This window comes from Microcaecilia unicolor, chromosome 6 (assembly GCF_901765095.1).
Source record: "Microcaecilia unicolor chromosome 6, aMicUni1.1, whole genome shotgun sequence".
In the NCBI taxonomy this organism is placed as follows: domain Eukaryota; kingdom Metazoa; phylum Chordata; class Amphibia; order Gymnophiona; family Siphonopidae; genus Microcaecilia; species Microcaecilia unicolor.
In genome coordinates, this window is record NC_044036.1 from 2097143 (window position 1) to 2115190 (window position 18048).

The 18048-nt window shown below is 41.0% G+C and overlaps 1 protein-coding gene across 1 annotated transcript in view; it reads right to left on the bottom strand.

Annotated features, from left to right (window-relative positions):
* The window catches only part of KDM4A (lysine demethylase 4A), a 130040-nt gene that overhangs the window by 39292 nt on the left and 72700 nt on the right, over positions 1–18048 (bottom strand). The window contains exons 9-11 of the mRNA XM_030205471.1: positions 11232–11431; positions 1642–1835; positions 813–1174 (exon numbers count right to left, since the gene is read on the bottom strand). Coding sequence (XP_030061331.1) covers positions 813–1174; positions 1642–1835; positions 11232–11431 — 756 coding nt within the window. The remainder of the gene's footprint in view (positions 1–812; positions 1175–1641; positions 1836–11231; positions 11432–18048) is intronic.

The window sequence follows — 18048 nt, forward strand, 5'->3', positions numbered from 1 at the left end:
CTAGGGCTTTTCAGTTTGGAGAAGAGACGGCTGAGGGGAGACATGATAGAGGTATATAAAATAATGAGTGGAGTGGAACAGGTGGATGTGAAGTGTCTGTTCACGCTTTCCAAAAATACTAGGACTAGGGGGCATGCGATGAAACTACAGTGTAGTAAATTTAAAACAAATAGGAGAAAACGTTTCTTCACCCAATGCATAATTAAACTCTGGAATTCATTGCCGGAGAACGTGGTGAAGGCGGTTAGCTTAGCAGAGTTTAAAAAGGGGTTAGACGGTTTCCTAAAGGACAAGTCCATAAACCACAACTAAATGGACTTGGGAAAAATCCACAATTCCTGGAATAACATGTATAGATGTTTGTACGTTTGGGAAGCTTGCCAGGTGCCCTTGGCCTGGATTGGCCGCTGTCGTGGACAGGATGCTGGGCTCAGTGGACCCTTGGTCTTTTCCCAGTGTGGCATTACTTATGTACTTATGAAAAGCTACTGCTCTTAACTGGAAATGAACTATGGGAAACACACATTTTTGGGGATCTGGATTGGCTACTGTCAGACAGGATGTTGGGCTCAAACCTTGCTCTGACTCCGCATGGCTTTTCTGATGTTCTCATGTAATCTAGCACCTCCCAAGTCCAGTTAGGGGTAGCGCACTGCTCATATATTATGGGACAGGCAGAACTATTCCTTTCATCTCAAAAATTATGCCTTTATTGTAAATTGCTGAAATGAAGTTTTACTTGGCTAAGTGATGTAAGAAACTTTTCATGAAATCAAAAACAAACAAAAAATGCAGTTCTTAGACCATCTCACCTCTTCCATTCCCGATTCAGTCATGTTCTCTCCGCCGCTAGCTTTCTTGCTGCTGCTTTGTTCTGTGTCCGAGTTGCTATCCTCTCCCTTAGCATAGCTGTGAACAATCAGGGCCTTGGCAGGGCTGAGAACTTGGTTAAGTGGCTCTGCCAGTTCAGAGTCTGAGGATGTGGAAGATGCTGGGGACGGTGGACTGCTGGAGGCGATTTTCTTGCAACTAGACAGAAGTTGTTCTCTGGATACAGGGTTCCCAGAGGTTGCCACAGAAAGGTCCAGCACTGTGTCCTCTTCCTCCTCTTGATCATTCTCTTCCTCCTTAAATTTTGCAATCTGATGCTCCTCAAGCTTCGTTTCAGTAGAGTCTGTGTATGCCAAGAATAAAAATGTAGAAAGTTGAAGGTTAGAGAAAGCAGGCAACGGTAGGCTGGGTGGCCAGGTTATTCATATTCCTTATCCATAAGAGGTGACAAAGCCAGGCACCGACTGTAGGTGATCAAACAGGACACCAGCATTACAAGCCCTCATCCTCCCCCCAAAAAGGCCCAAGGCCATCGTACTGCAACAGATGAAAAAGTAATCTCCAGAATCTAAATAACTTGCACTTTTCTTGATGCAGTCAGTGCTCATGACAATTTACACCAAAAATGATACATTTTCATAATTTTACTTTCTTAATGCTTGAAACTCCCTGGAGGTGCTTATGATTTCACCCCAAACTATGCCCTCTCCCCTCCCCCAGGAATACATCTCAGCTCATAACAAAATATCCAGAGAAAAAGAATTGAGCAGACTTGGTCCCAAGAAACTAAAAAGTGGGGCTTAAGCTTACCTGCCGGAGTTGACCTGTCCCCGTTCTCATCGTTGTGTCCTACTGGAAAAGCCATGTTCTGTCCTGCAGGTACTTCCACCTCATACTGTACACAGCCCAATTCCTCCTTGGGAAAGGCCTCACTCTCGCTCACCTCCTGTGGCACCTCCAAACATACCCGGTGTCTCTTGGTTCCTATTCGGTGTTTTGTCAGGCTACGGAGGAGAAAACAGAAGTAAAAAGGGTATTCTGAAAGCAGCAATTTGATCACATAACCGTGAATGGCACAGAGTAAAGTGGAAATCTATTGCCTTCTGGAAACGACTACAAGCACATATGTGGCAGCTCTGTAGTTCAGATACCAAACTCTACACGTCAACAAATCCATGGTACAAAATTACATTCTATCCTTCTGCAAAATGTAATGAATATTTGCTGATTTCAGTACATTAAAAATAAAAAACTAAACAGGGCAGGTGCAATACCTTCTAGTTGATCATTACTAATTGTTAAAGTTTTAATAAGACTCAGAGTTTAGTGACTCATTAGATCTTCAATTAGTCAGGTTAAAACACTGCCACAGTTGAACAAATATTGTGACTCTAACATCTCACGGTCATACCAAGTTAAAATGCATAGAATGTCAGGATTTTGGTTCCCAGGCCGTGGTGTTCCACAAGGATCACCAATATCGCCTATACTATTTAATGTCTTAATGTTGCAATTAGGATTAAACTTTCTAAGAGAGGATTTTGTAATTTCATCTATGCTTGTAAACAGCCTAGGAATTAGGCTGTGTATAATTTTTTTAAAATAAAATTACAATTTGTATTCTTTTTGATAATTCTATACAAGAAATCTATACAGATATGAAAGCTGATCCAGATTTGAGTGATGGGTTGAAATTAAATGGGGATAGGACTAAATTTTTGATACCGGGCAACCCTCATAAACCAATTACATGTAAGAATTTGATCATTAAGGAAACACTTAATGTGGAACCTCACCTCAAAATATTGGGATATTTTGGATAGCTAACATCTGAACCACAGATATCTGTAATTACTACTAAAGCTTTTCAATTATTATGGAAATTGCGAAGGATCAAGGCAAAGTTTGATCAACATTCCTCTAGATTGGTAATACAGTCGACAGTGTTTGTTCATTTGGATTACAGAAATTCAGTTTATATTGGAACTAGTGATTTAATATTTAGAAAGCTGCAAATATAGCAGAACTCGGCAACGCACCTAATTTACAGATCCTCTAAATACAAAAGAGTACAACCATTATCTTCTTCCCTTGGTTCATTAATCTCATCCCATGGCTTTTCCTACCATCTCTATGCTGATGACTCCCAAATCTACCTTTCTACCCCTCATATCTCACCTTGCATCCAAACCAAAGTTTCAGCGTGCTTGTCTGACATTGCTGTCTGGATGTCTCAACGCCATCTGAAATTAAACATGACCAAAACCGTGCTTCTCATTTCCCCCCCCCCAAACCCACCTCCCCACTCCCCCCGTTTTCTATTTCTGTTGATGGCTCTCTCATTCTCCCTGTCTCCTCAGCTCGAAACCTTGGGGTCATCTTTGACTCTTTTCTCTCCTTCTCTGCTCATATTCAGACATCGCTGCCTGGATGTCCAACCGGCATCTGAAACTGAACATGGCAAAGACTGAGCTCCTTGTCTTTCCACCCAAACCCTCTTCTCCTCTTCCCCCACTTTCTGTCTCTGTTGACAACGCCCTCATCCTCCCCGTCTCTTCAGCCCGCAATCTCGGAGTCATTTTTGACTCCTCCCTCTCCTTCTCTGCCCATATCCAGCAGACAGCTAAGACCTGTCGCTTCTTCCTCTATAATATTAGCAAAATTCGCCCATTCCTCTCTGAACAGACCACCCGAATCCTCGTCCACTCGCTCGTTACCTCTCGTCTTGACTATTGCAACCTTCTCCTCGCTGGCCTCCCGCTTAGCCACCTATCCCCCCTTCAATCTGTCCAAAATTCCGCTGGACGTCTTATCTACCGCGTGAACCAATACTCTCATATCACCCCTCTCCTCAAGTCGCTTCACTGGATCCCGATCCGCTACCGTATACAGTTCAAGCTTCTCCTATTGACCTTCAAGTGCACTCAATCTGCAGCCCCCCACTACCTCTCTACCCTCCTCTCCCCATATGTTCCCACCCGTAACCTCCACTCTCAGAACAAATCACTCCTTTCTGTACCCTTCTCCACCACCGCTAACTCCAGACTCCGCCCCTTCTGCCTCGCATTACCTTATGCCTGGAACAGACTTCCTGAGCCCAAAAGCCATGCGCCCTCCCTGCCCATTTTCAAGTCCTTACTCAAGGCCCATCTCTTCTCCCTTGCTTTTGGTGCCTAACCACCTTCCCATTCCTGATACCTACACTGACTACATAGTTTTTACCTTTAGATTGTAAGCTCTCTTGAGCAGGGACTGTCCTTCCCCATGTTTAAACTTGTACAGCGCTGCGTAACCCTGGCAGCGCTATAGAAATGCTAAGTAGTACTACTACTACTACTACTACTTAGCATTTCTATAGCGCTGCCAGGGTTACGCAGCGCTGTACAAGTTTAGACAAGGGGAAGGACAGTCCCTGCTCAAGAGAGCTTACAATCTAGTATCCAGCAGATCGCCAAGACCTGTCGTTTCTTTCTTTACAACATCTGTAAAATCCGCCCCTTTCTTTCCAAGCACTCTACCAAAACTTTCATCCACACCCTTGTCACCTCTCGTTTAGACTACTGCAATCTGCTTCTTGCTGGCCTCCCACTTAGTCACCTCTCCCCTCTCCAATCGGTTCAAAACTCTGCTGCCCGTCTCATCTTCCACCAGGGTCGCTTTACTCATACTACCCCTCTCCTCAAGACCCTTCACTGGCTCCCTATCCGTTTTCGCATCCTGTTCAAACTTCTTCTACTAACCTATAAATGTACTCACTCTGCTGCTCCCCAGTATCTCTCCACACTCGTCCTTCCCTACACCCATTCCAGTGCACTCCGCTCCATGGATAAATCCTTCTTATCTGTTCCCTTCTCCACTACTGCCAACTCCAGACTTCGCGCCTTCTGTCTCGCTGCACCCTACGCCTGGAATAAACTTCCTGATCCCATACGTCTTGCCCCATCCTTGGCCACCTTTAAATCTAGACTGAAAGTCCACCTCTTTAACATTGCTTTTGACTTGTAACCACTCGCCTCCACCTACCCTCCTCTCCTCCTTCCTGTACACATTAATTGATTTGATTACTTTATTTTTTGTCTATTAGATTGTAAGCTCTTTGAGCAGGGACTGTTTTCTTCTATGTTTGTGCAGCGCTGCGTACGCCTTGTAGCGCTATAGAAATGTTAAATAGTAGTAGTAGTAGTAGGTTGTAGTGTACCAATTCTGTCAGAAATTAAGTACTTGGGTGTTTTTAGACTGTTCTTTTTCTTTGAAGAGTCATATTAAACAGGTTATCAAAACGTTTTTCTTTAAATTACAATTGCTTAGGAGACCAACAGATTTATCTCTCACTAATTTTCAGATGATGCTTCAGAGTTTCGTGCTTCTACATTTTGATTATTGCAATGCTTTACCGATTGGTCTGCCAGTTTGAGCTTTAAAATCCATGCAAGTGGTTCAGAACTCTGTAGCTTGTCTAATTACTCAAACCTCAAGATTTGATCACATTTTTCCAATTTTGGCTTCTCTTCATTGGCTGCTAAAGGACTCATTTTAAGATTTTGACTTTAGTTTTTAGGATTTAAAAAAAAGAAAAAGAAATGACGCACCTTCAATTTTGTCTACTACTTTAGAAGTATATAAGCCTGTTAGAACTTTAATATCTGCTGAGAAATTGCTTCTGGAAAGTCCTAATTTTCATACTGTCGATTTACTTGGTCTTAGGTTCTCTACATTTCAAGTAATGGGTCCCACTTTATGGAACTTAATGCCTGTTGACTTTGACTTACAGAAAATTGATTCGTATCTTTCCTTTAGGAAGCAGCTTAGAGCTTACTTATTTCAGAAGGCGTTTTCAAAAGAGTTGAGTAAAGGCTGGGACTAACTCTCGACTGTTATTTGTGACATGATGTGGCATTTGTTTTATTTTGTATTACATGTTAAGTATTTGGTTATTTTGATTATGTATGTTATTATTGTAATCCACTAGGAACTGTGGAGTAAGCGGCGCATAAATAGTTTAAATAAATAAATAAATAATCTGGGTCACATGAATTTTAAAGCATCAAAAAATCATTTTTGATAAAAGATGGGGAAACATTCTGTCTTAAAGAATGTACAAAAACAGCAGTCTCCACAATGATAAGACTACAATATTCCAGGACTTGCCTAGATCCTCCCTGTATCATCCTTTCAAGGACCAATCCACATAAAATACAATCCATCCTGTGCTTATGTGCACCTGATTCTCAATTCAGTCCTCAGGACACACCCAGCCAGTCGGGCTTTCAAAATATCCAAAAGATAGATTTACAATACCATGGAGAAAGTACATGCAAATTTATCTCATGTATATTAATTGGTGTGTCCCAAGGACTGAGTTTTGAACCCCTGATCTAGCCTATTGGTGGTATATACTGGGTATGAAGAGGAGGTAATCCTAAAAAAAAAAAAAACTCCATGACATTTTTAATATCTGGGCACTTAGTATCTGGGCCGCTGTCGGTGACAGGGTGCTGGGCTCGATGGACCCTTGTACTACTAGGGTCTGTCCTACATTCTTGTTTTTTTCCTCATGATTTTTGGGGAGAACTTTCAAAAGACTACAGACATTCATCCACGTGGTTTTTGTTTAAATCACCTCTGAAAAAACTGACCCCCCCCCCCCCCCCCTTCCAATGTAGTGCAGGTACTTTTTGGCCATGAGTGGGGTTGTAACAGGTCCAGTAAAAGATACGTATTTCACTTCATTCTGAAATCTCCACATGTACTTTGCAGCTGCAACGTACGTGGGATAAAGATCCGAGTAGCTGGTCACAAGATTTTCAAAAGGAAACTTCTAATCACACAATTCTGGAATGCACTGCCGCGCAACTTAAAAACCCGTGAACGCCTTTACGGTACCATGTAAGCCACATTGAGCCTGCAAATAGGTGGGAAAATGTGAGGTACAAATGTAACAAATAAAATAATAATACTGAAAACCCATCTCTTTAACAAGATATACCACAAAGATCAACAAATGTGAACTCCTCCACATATATCCAGAATTGTCTTATAACATCTGCTTGTTATACTACTATGATGATCATGTTACCCAAGATCCTTCTGTAATACTAAATGTCTATTTTCTTATATATTTCCACCATTCTTCATGTATTGTAAGCCACATTGAGCCTGCAAAGAGGTGGGAAAATGTGGGATACAAATGTAATAAATAAAATAAATCTAATCTTAGCCTTATAGACTGCAGTAGTCCCAGCGGAAGGTTCAAGGTGGTTAACATAGAAGAGAACTCTTAACATCACGAGGAGCCACAAAAAACAATGAAAAGAAAACAATCAGAATTTATCAAATAAAGTTTTTAATTTTTCATGCAGTAACATATAGCCAGCCTCAGATCGAGCTGATAAAAGAAGTGCATTCCAAACTGTAATAGCTCGGAAGGAAAACATCGCAGCAAAATGATGTTTCAATCAAACACCATTAAATGCAGGAAGTTTTAATATGAAATTTTCTTGCAACCGAGAAAAGAAGAGAAAAACATCAGAAAAACAGATTAACAACTCCAAAGTACTTCCATTTAGAACATGGAAAATCATATAAACTGATTTAAAAATACATGCCTTTAAAGAAAGCCAATGTAAATTTCTAGCATATTGAGAAACACCAACATATTTTTCCAGCTGAAAAACCAGACGTACGGCTGTGTTTCAGATCATCTGTAATTTATATATAAAAAGTTTAGCACTCAACCCCACATAGAAAGAATTGCAGTAGTTCAAATGGAACAAAACCAACATTTGGACCAATACTGCAAAATGTGAACTAGAAAAATAAGACCTGATTAATTGCAATTGTCTAATTCTAAAAAATGTTTCCATAAATTCTTAACTTGAAATTCGTAAGTAAGCAAAGAATTCGATCGATCCAAGATGGCGACTGTGTGACTCACGCTACCAGACGCATTCTAGGTTGAGCAGAGCAGGAGAGAGATACGTTACCCGTCGCTGAGATGGGTAAACGACGTAGGAAAGTTAGAGCTCTTCCCTCGGGCTCTGGCGGTGTGCCCCCGCTCTCCCAGCCGACGCTTGAGCACTTTGGGATAGCGTCTGGGGCTCTGATGACTTCCACTCCCGCAGCTGGTGTCAGCGTTTCGGCGCTGACCGACAGTGGTGACGGGGCTTCCCTAAGCCCTGTCTTTCGTGCAGCGCCCCCTCAACCAGGAAGAGCAAGCTTCCAGACGGGTCCTGCAGCGTCCACCCAAAGAGGAGAAGGAGGCGAGCAGGGAGGGAACCTGTCGGTTGCAGAACAATCATCTCTTGAACAAATGAATATTCCAGAGAAGAAAGCTGCTCCTGTTGTGGACTCCACGATAGTGAGTATCCTGGAACAAGCAGTTCAAGCGTCTCCCCTGGTATTCACTGTAAGGAAATTTGAAAAACCTGTAGTGACTTTAGAGTCACTTTGGGATCTGAATTCCACAACTCTTCTATCTTTGCAGTCTGCTATTTCGAAGAACTCTGAACTTATTAAAGTTTTGGCAGAGTCTGCTCTTAAACAAATACAAATTAATGAGATTCATGTGACTGAAGTAAAAGACCTCTCTCAAAAAATGGAACTTATAGATCAAGCATTAATTAAGGAAAGGAACTTTGCTTCTAGACGCATGGAATACCTGGAAAATCAATCCAAGAGACTTAACCTGCGAATGATAAATTTTCCAAAGTCACCTATTTTATCTCCAATACAGATGGTTAAGAAATATCTTGTTGATATTCTGGGAATGCCTGAAAATTCATTGCCACCAATTACAAGGGCTTACTATATTCAAACTACTGGGCAAGTCCCAGAAAATTTAAACCCTCAGAATGCAATGAACCTAACGGCGTTTCTGGAATCTTCTCTGGAGGTGGTCACACAAAGGAGTACTTTGTTAGTGACCTTTGCGTTAGAACTTGATAGAGAAGCAGTACTCAAGCTTTCCTTAAGACATTTAAATTCTTTATTTTTGGGTTCAAAAGTAAGGGTTTTCCCAGATTTATCTAGGGAAACCCAAAAACGATGTAAATTATTTCTAGCTCTCCGCCCAAGGGTTATTGCCCTAGGTGCAAATTTTCTTTTGACGTTTCCTTGTGTTTGTAGGATTCTATTTCACACAAAATATTATCAATTTTTTGAACCCAATCAGCTGGATGTTTTTCTAAAAAGTAAGGAGAGTATTATTGTGAAAATTTAGAACCGAATGTAACACTGTATAGCATTTTGGAGTGAGTCTACAGGGTATAGCGCAGTCTTTGATTTAATAGATATTTAAGAGCTTGATTATAGCTTGATATTTGTATTTCTTGATTCTTGGATCATTTCCCATTTAATTGTGGACGATGGAAGTGTATAGTTTTTCCTTTTATTTAATTCTATTGTGATTATTTTCTATATTTCTTGTTATTATTCTTTATTGAATATAATGTATCTTAAAATGTAAAAAAAAAAAAAAAGAATTCAATATTACTCCTAAAACCCTAGACTCTTTTCCACTTTTAAATTCTTATCACTTGACACTGGAATAGTATTGGGGATAGTCAACAAAGAGTTAGAGAACCAGAACATTTTGGTTTTAGTTGGACTTAGTTTAAACATATTTTCAAGAGCCCAACACTGAATTTTATTCATACAATCAGAAACCCGATCAAATGTGTCCTCCATAGAAGCACAAGCTGGCACCAGCATCGAGATGTTATCTGCATAGGAAAACAGTTGTTCTCCATTGGTAAGAGGAATAGAACCGATTATACAATATAGGTGACAACAGAGACCCTCGTGGCACTCCACAATTTGATTGCCAACTATTAGACGAAACAACATTCTTACAAACAAAATATGAACAATTGTCCAGAAACTCACTAAACCAATTCAACACAGAGTCAGCTAGACCAAGTTCACTTAATCTCAATAACAATAACTCATGGTCAGCTGAGTCAAAGGCAGCTGAAATGTCATATTGCAACAATAATAATTGTTTACCACCACATGAGTAGTTGGGAATTGATGTCAGTGTTAATCAAAGGGTTTCTGTGCTGTGCTCAAAAACCAAATTGTGAAGGATGCAAACGTAGGAATAACTCAATAATACTGAGTTAGTTGCCTACTGACAAAAGTGTCCAGTAGCTTAGTAAGTAAAGGAATCCATGTGATAGGCCTGAAACTAGGAGTAAGGGACAGATTTGAATCTCTTGATTTTGGAATGGGAGTGAGTGCAATATATCCCATCTCCAAAGGAAATTTACCAAGAGTTAGTAAATTGTTAAAGAAATTATATTAATTGGAGGATGAGTTAGTCAAGAAGGACACAGCAACAACTGGTAAGTCTGGGCAGTAAAGAGCCAACATCCTCAGCAGTAATAGGACTAAAAGTTTTCCAAACTTGATTAACGGGAGTACCTGAATAGAAAGTATCGGATCTTTCTAAAATGTATGATGCAGATTTACAGGACCAATCTTTTAAAAGACAGAACTTTTTACAAAAAAAAAATCAGCAAAGCTCTTGAGACGTAGGTTGTGACTTAGTAACAGATACAGAATCAATAGGAGGGTGCTAATATTATTAATAATCTGAAATAACGTTTTACAATTTCCAGGACCAGCATCAATAATTTTAGCATAGAAAAGACTTCTTTACTTCTGCAACATGAAATTTATATGACCTAAAAACAGCTGTCCAATTATGTTTTATAGAAATATCTACATGTTTCGCCTACATTCCTGTCATCTTTCTCAAAGTCTCAACCAAGGAGCATTTCGAGATGATCTTATAGTTCGAATTCTTAACGGAGCAATTGAGTCCAATGTTGTTTTTATGGCTTGGTCCCAATTCTGTTTCTGAATAATTGGATCAGATTCTAGGGTATCAAGTTTACTCTAAACCTGAGACCAAAATACATTAACATCTATTCTTCCTCTATTTTTAACCAATCGTTGAGATTGGTATTTAAAAGTAGAGGTCATAGAAACATGAAAATTAAAATCAGCTTTAAAATGATCAGACCAAAGAACGGCTGACCAGGCTACATCAGTAATCAACTGCATTAGCTGGAAGTCAAAATCTAGAGAATGTCCTCTCTTATGAGGACTGAAAGCTAAAATTACATGAATCCAGAAAAGTTTTTAAACCGCTAATCCTAGAGTCCGAGTCCAGTTCTAAAGGCAAATTTAAATCCCCCCAAATAATCTCACAGAGGTACCATTTAAAAACTGACTTGGAGGTCCACAAGAACAAGCTACATCAACACTGCCATTTATTTCCAGTGTACTGCACATTCAGAGAGAAAGCCATCAGTTGCACACATGCAGTACATCGATCGCCCTGGCCCTATTTTTAGAAATGCAGTAGCAAAGTCTATACTTATGTTGGAAGATGTTACCTCTTCTCTTCAGGATCCATAGGCTCCATCTCGTCATCCCTGGGCTCTCCCTGGTGAAACTCTGCTGCCTCCGGTGTGGGCATGGTGTGATCAATCACCTGAATATCCTTCCCAGCTTTCCAGAGCTTGTAGCGTTCTGGTTGGAACTTCCGCACAAAAACCTCCATCGAGATCTTCACCATATCCTTTCTGCAGGAGCACTGCAATGTGCAAATGAGAGAGAATCAGTGGACAGCAAGAACATGAAACCCGAGCTCCCACGGTAAGTCATCCTGTGTACGTATTCCCATATTCATTACAAAAGCACCATTTGTGTACTTAAATAAAATCTCTCTCAGGAAGGAGAAGACTTAATTCTCATTTTCAACACACTGAATTATATACAAATGAATATAAAATATTCTTCAGACTCCTTTAACAAATACACATAGCATTCAGTAAATGTTAGGCAGACCTGGGAAAGGGGAAGGACGCACATGGGAAGGGGTGAGTTATTATGGGATGCTGTGGGGCTAAGTATCATGGCCCAAATGAGGTCCTAGACTTTGTAAAAGTGACTTGGTCAAGATGGAGGAGGCTCTTAAGGAGTTATTAGCTGAATGGAAACATGTAAGGGAAGTGGAAAACCAGCAGGCAAAACAAAGGTGAAGAGGTCGACTGAAACCAGTGGTTTTTGTTCCGGCTGAAACTGAATCCGTGGCCAAAACTCAATGTTCGGTTTTGGTCAGAACTTAAATCAAGAATGTTGTGTCACCCCCAACCTATCTTAACAAGTCCTGGTGGTCCAGTAGCCTCTTCAGGGTAAGAGTGAACCCCAGTCACTCTTGCCCCCCCTCCCCCAGTTCCTCAGACAAAATGGCTGCTGGGACTTCAGGTTCAGGTTTTATTAAAATTTGATATACTGCACACAGGTAACCATCTAGGTGGTTTACAATTAAAATTATCATAAAAAGTTTGAAAAGAACGACAAAACCAATAAGACAGAGGAATAATAAAGTATAGTAAGGAGAGAGACGTCATAGAAATAGCAATAAAACAGCAGATTCCTATCTACCGTGTTCTCTTCCATATTGTAATATGTGGTATTAATTATTGCATGCATTTGAAAATAAAACATGTTTTTAATTCTACTTTAAATTGTGCAAGAGAGGATTCAAGACAAAGGTGTAAAGGAAGCATATTCCAGAGGGAAGATCCATTGACACTGAATATTTTACAACGCATAATTGGAGTGGAACAGGTGGATGTGAAGCGTCTGTTCACGCTTTCCAAAAATACTAGGACTAGGGGGCATGCGATGAAACTACAGTGTAGTAAATTTAAAACAAATTGGAGAAAATCTTTCTTCACCCAACGTGTAATTAAACTCTGGAATTCATTGCCGGAAAATGTGGTGAAGGCGGTTAGCTTAGCAGAGTTTAAAAAGGGGTTGGACTGTTTCCTAAAGGACGTCCATAAACCGCTACTAAACGGACTTGGAAAAATCCAAAATCCCAGGAAAAACATGTATAGAATGTTTGTACGTTTGGGAAGCTTGCCAGGTGCCCTTGGCCTGGATTGGCCGCTGTCGTGGACAAGATGCTGGGCTCGATGGACCCTTGGTCTTTTCCCAGTATGGTATTACTTATGTACTTCAAAACACGATTCGAACGTGCCAGACCCCTTTGGGAAAAGCTGCATTGGCTCCCAATCAAAGATCAGATACCACATTCAATTCAAGCTTCTCCTTCTTACCTACAAATGCACTCAGTCTGCTGCCCCTCACTATCTTTCTACCCTCATCTCCCCTTACGTTCCCGCCCGTAACCTCCGTTCACAGGATAAATCCCTCCTCTCAGTACCCTTCTCCACCACCGCCAACTCCAGGCTCCGCTCATTCTGCCTCGCCTCACCCTATGCTTGGAACAACCTTCCTGAACCCTTACGCCAAGCCCCCTCCCTGCCCGTCTTCAAGTCTTTGCTTAAAGCCCACCTCTTCAATGCTGCGTTCGGCACCTAACCCTTACCGTTCAGTGAATCCAGACTGCCCCAATTTGACTGCCCCTATCGGACCGACCGTTCACTTGTCTATTAGATTGTAAGCTCTTTGAGCAGGGACTGTCTCTCTTTGTTAAATTGTACAGCGCTGCGTAACCCTAGTAGCGCTCTAGAAATGTTAAGTAGTAGTAGTAGATTATCTACGGTGAAGTCCCAGGATACATGACTGACCTGATAGCTCTACCAACCAGAAACAGAACCGGATCATAACGAAAATACCTGAATCTCCACTACCCTAACTGCAAAGGACTCAAATACAAAGTAACCTATGCATTCAACTTCTCCTATATAAGCACACAACTATGGAACGCTCTGCCAAAAGCTGTGAAAACAACCTACGACCATCTAAACTTCAGGAAATCACTGAAAACCTATAAGTTCAGAAAGGCGTACCATACTGACCTAAATGCCTCAACTCTGCAACACAGCAAAACCAAAGATCGTACTGGACATTATATAACCCTCCCTTTCTTCGACCCCTAATGTGCCTGAAACATACCTACCTTATTCGACCCTAACATCACATTGTATTTGTTCCTCTACCGGACCTGGTGAATGCCTTTACGGTACACTGAGCCTGCAAATGGGTGGGAAAATGTAGGATACAAATGTAACAAATAAATAAATAAATAAAACAACTTTGTCAATAGGTTGGTACAAGGAGACTAATATGATATGATGAATGGAGAAATTTCACCGGTAAATATGGTATTAAGTAACGAGAAAAAGTGGTTGTCCAGAATGGTGAATTCTGTATGTTAGTAACAGCACTTTATACATGAAGTCAATGTTCAAATCAAAGCAACCGTGCAACATGAGCAGCATAAGCAGGAGCGACTGGAGATTGGAACAACATAAGCAGGAGCAATCTCAGTGACTGCTGTGACCTCTCGCCGTAGTCTAGGCAATCATTTTGGCTAAAGAATAAGTGGGGGAAGGAGCAACTGGGGATCACTGTTGCCTCAAAGAGGACACAAGGGCTTGTTAACCCATTAGTGCCCAATGTGCCCATATGTGGGAACAAATATGGGAACATTGGGCACTAATGGGTTAAGGTAGTCCCAGGGAGGGCCTTCAAGGGGTGGGAGGGTGAGGGGTTGTGGCGGCAGCATCTGGGACCCACCCTCTGTTGGGATGGTCAGGAAGAGTGATCGTGGGTGTGGTGCGGTGCGGGTGCAAAGAGGAGTTTTGCTTTCTGCCAAAAATGCAGTGACATTTGATTTAGTAACCAGAACCCAGATTCTGAGCTGCTTTTGGTGCCCAATCTGAAACAGAAAGTCATTCGGGGTGCACTGCCCTTATAATATCTAGTGTTTGTTAGGAAAGTGAATAAGAGATAAAAAGGCTGCTAAGTTAAGGGGGAAAAAGTTTAGTATTCATTCCAGAGACTGCAGAAAGGAGGAGCACAAACAACAACAGTATTTGGAGAGAGAGAGAGAGAGAGAGAGAGAAGCTGCTAAAGTAGTCAGGAAAGTGAAGAAGATGTAAGCACAGGAGAAGACACATGTCAGTGACAGAAGTGAAAAAGTAGCACAGAGGAAAATGAACTGAGACTATCAAACAATAAAGAAGGGCCAGGAGTAGGACCTCGAAAATGAACACACATAGAAAGGGAAGTAAAGTAAACAAATGAAGCTGATTAAGTTAAAAAGCAGACAAGGCAATGGGGCCGAATGGGATAAATCCCAGTGTACTAACTAGAGACCCAAAGGATTGGAGAAAGGCGGACTGGTTCCTCTCCACAAAAGCAGGAGCCTGGAAACTACAGCTGCTCAGTCTGATTTCGGTGCTACCAAATTCACTGCCTCACTGTTAAACATAGGATACTACAATTCTTGAATTTAATGTATTACAGGAGCCGAGGCAGCATGTTTTCACCAGAGGTACTGTAGGTCTCATCAGAATAATTTCTTTGACTAGAAAGAAAAGTCCATAAGCCAGTATTAAGATGGACTTGAGGAAAATCCACTATTTCTAGGATAAGCAGCATAAAATCTATTGTACTTTTCCGGGACCTTGCCAGGTACTTGTGACCTGTATATGCCACTGTTGGAAGCAAGATAATGGGCTTGTTAGATCTTCGGTGTGACCCAGTATGGCAAAGCTTATGTCCTTAATTGTACCTAGCACTAGAAATGTGCAGGAGGTCCATAAGGACAAGACAGACAGATTCTCCCTAATTCTATAACCTTAGCACTTAAATGTAAATGAAATTATAGAAGAGCAGGTGGAAGAAAAAATGGCTAAAGATCTATTGGGGAAAGGAGAAAATCTAGGAATGGAAAGACGCTGAGAATAGCTATGTGGAAAGTGAAGAGGATAAAGCAAACGTGCTACACAAATGGTTCTCTTCGTTGTTCACGGAAGAAAATCCTGGAGAAGGATCGTGGTCGGCTGCTGAGGGAGTATCTGAGAATGAAGTGGATACGTTTATAAAAAGCTTAAAAATCTGAAGGTGGACAAAGCTATGGGGATGGATGGGATACATCCCAGAACACTGAGGGCGCTCAAAGAAATCCTGGCGGGACCTCTAAAGGATTTATTTAATAGATCTTTAGAGATAGGAGAGGTTCTATGGGATTGGAGACGAACAGATAAGTACATAAGTACATAAGTACATAAGTAATGCCATACTGGGAAAAGACCAAGGGTCCATCGAGCCCAGCATCCTGTCCACGACAGCGGCCAATCCAGGCCAAGGGCACCTGGCAAGCTTCCCAAACGTACAAACATTCTATACATGTTATTCCTGGAATTTTGGATTTTTCCAAGTCCGTTTAGTAGTGGTTTATGGACTTGTCCTTTAGGAAACCGTCCAACCCCTTTTTAAACTCTGCTAAGCTAACCGCCTTCACCACTTTCTCCGGCAACGAATTCCAGAGTTTAATTACACGTTGGGTGAAGAAAACTTTTCTCCGATTTGTTTAGAAATCAAAATAAAACATGGAAAAGAAAACAAGACAACACCCCCCCCACTGGACACAACCCAACACATTTCTTGATTAGCCCTTGAAGGTTGCCCCTTCCCGATCTGACGAAGAAGGGTAACCTTCGAAAGCCAATGCATTCAGTCAAGTCCAATAAAAAAGGCATCATCCCATTTTCCCTTCCATGTCCCATTTTGTTTGATTTCTGTTAAATTCCTTGATGAAATTATATTTCAAAAATTCCTCAAAAACTTTCTGTGGACAAAAGATTTGGGTATTTCCAGATGTTGTAAAGACTACTCAAGAACGACGTAAAGCCTTTTTGGCTTTCAGAGAGGAGATTAGGGCAATGGGAGCCTCATTTTTACTGGCTTATCCTTGTAAATGTTGCGTGAAATATCAGGGTAACAAATATGTTTTTTTCGATCCAAGTCATCTGCGATCATTTATAGAAGCTAAGAAAATTATCAAATAGACTGTATATTAATGACGGTGTAATTAATATTGTCAGGTTAAGGTCAGGCCATTTGCTGTATGATTTATTTTTTTTGTATTTGTTTCCTCAAAATACTCCTATTATGAGATTTTCGCCCCCCACTTTATCTTTTGGTCTAAGGAGGCATATGAAAGCTTTATTGTTTTCTTTCTTTGTTAAAAATTAAATACGCAATGTATTACCTGCTATTTTTCCCTCTTCACAAAAGTAGGGTCAGGGAAGAAGTGGGAAACTGCAGGCTGGTAGGCCTCACGTCGGTGGAACAAAAAATAACTGGAGCCACTGCTGAAGGAAAGGTAGTTCACTTTCTAGAATCCAATGCAAGATCTGAGGCAATATGTGGATATCCTGAAAGCCTGACTGACAAGGGGTACTCCAGGACTGGACTTGGAAAACACTGTTTTAGGTAACTGACATTTTTTTTTTTTACAGCAATGAACCTATTGCTAAAGAATTTTAGACTTCCTGATTCCAATTTACCGCACCATGTTCTCCAATCTACTCATTCAGCGGGACGACATTTGCACCTTATCACCACCTATTTTATTAGTACCACTTTAAAGGTCTCATCTTCCAATCCCATGGACAGATCACCTTCTTACTTCCTTATTCAATTAGCTCTCCAAACCCATGACATACTCCTGTATCCCATAAACATTTTAGGAAATTAGTTTAAGAATACCTTCCCCTGAAAAATTATATGTCCCTTTCATTGGATTTAATTTAGGCATTTATATTCCGCTTAATCCAGAAGGTTCTAAGCTGATAACCAGAGCCAACTTTTACTTTGGTGGCCCCCACCCTCCATCTTGAGGCCAATGAACCATGCGGATATTGGGACTCAGTGGCAATTCGCTGTCTTAGTCGAGGGTACAGCGCTGTGTACGCCTTGTAGCGCTATAGAAATGTTAAGTAGTAGTAGAAGGATGAACTGTCGTAACCCCCACCCCTACCAAGGCTTCCAAAATTGGAGGGACTCTTCAGAGCTCCGGTCAAGGAGCTGGGGGTCACCTCACTAAGGTCAGGTGCTTGTTCCAAGAAAAAAGAAAGCAACATATTCTCGAGCTATATAGGGGTAAATTTTCAAAAGGCACTTGGCGCATTTGGCATGGCATTCTGTAAGCAGTTTTGATTAAAATACATGTCCAGCTTCAAATATCAGGAAAACAGGACATGGAAGGGTCATTGCATGGCAGCATACGCCCCCCCCCCCCCCCCCAAACACACATTTTCCTGCAAAACTGAAAGGAGATCCAAGGTGTTCATACATCAAACGACAAAAGAAAAAACACAAACAAAAAAAAATCCAAGAACCACAGAGCAGTTTATTACGTCAAAATACATTTATTATAACTAG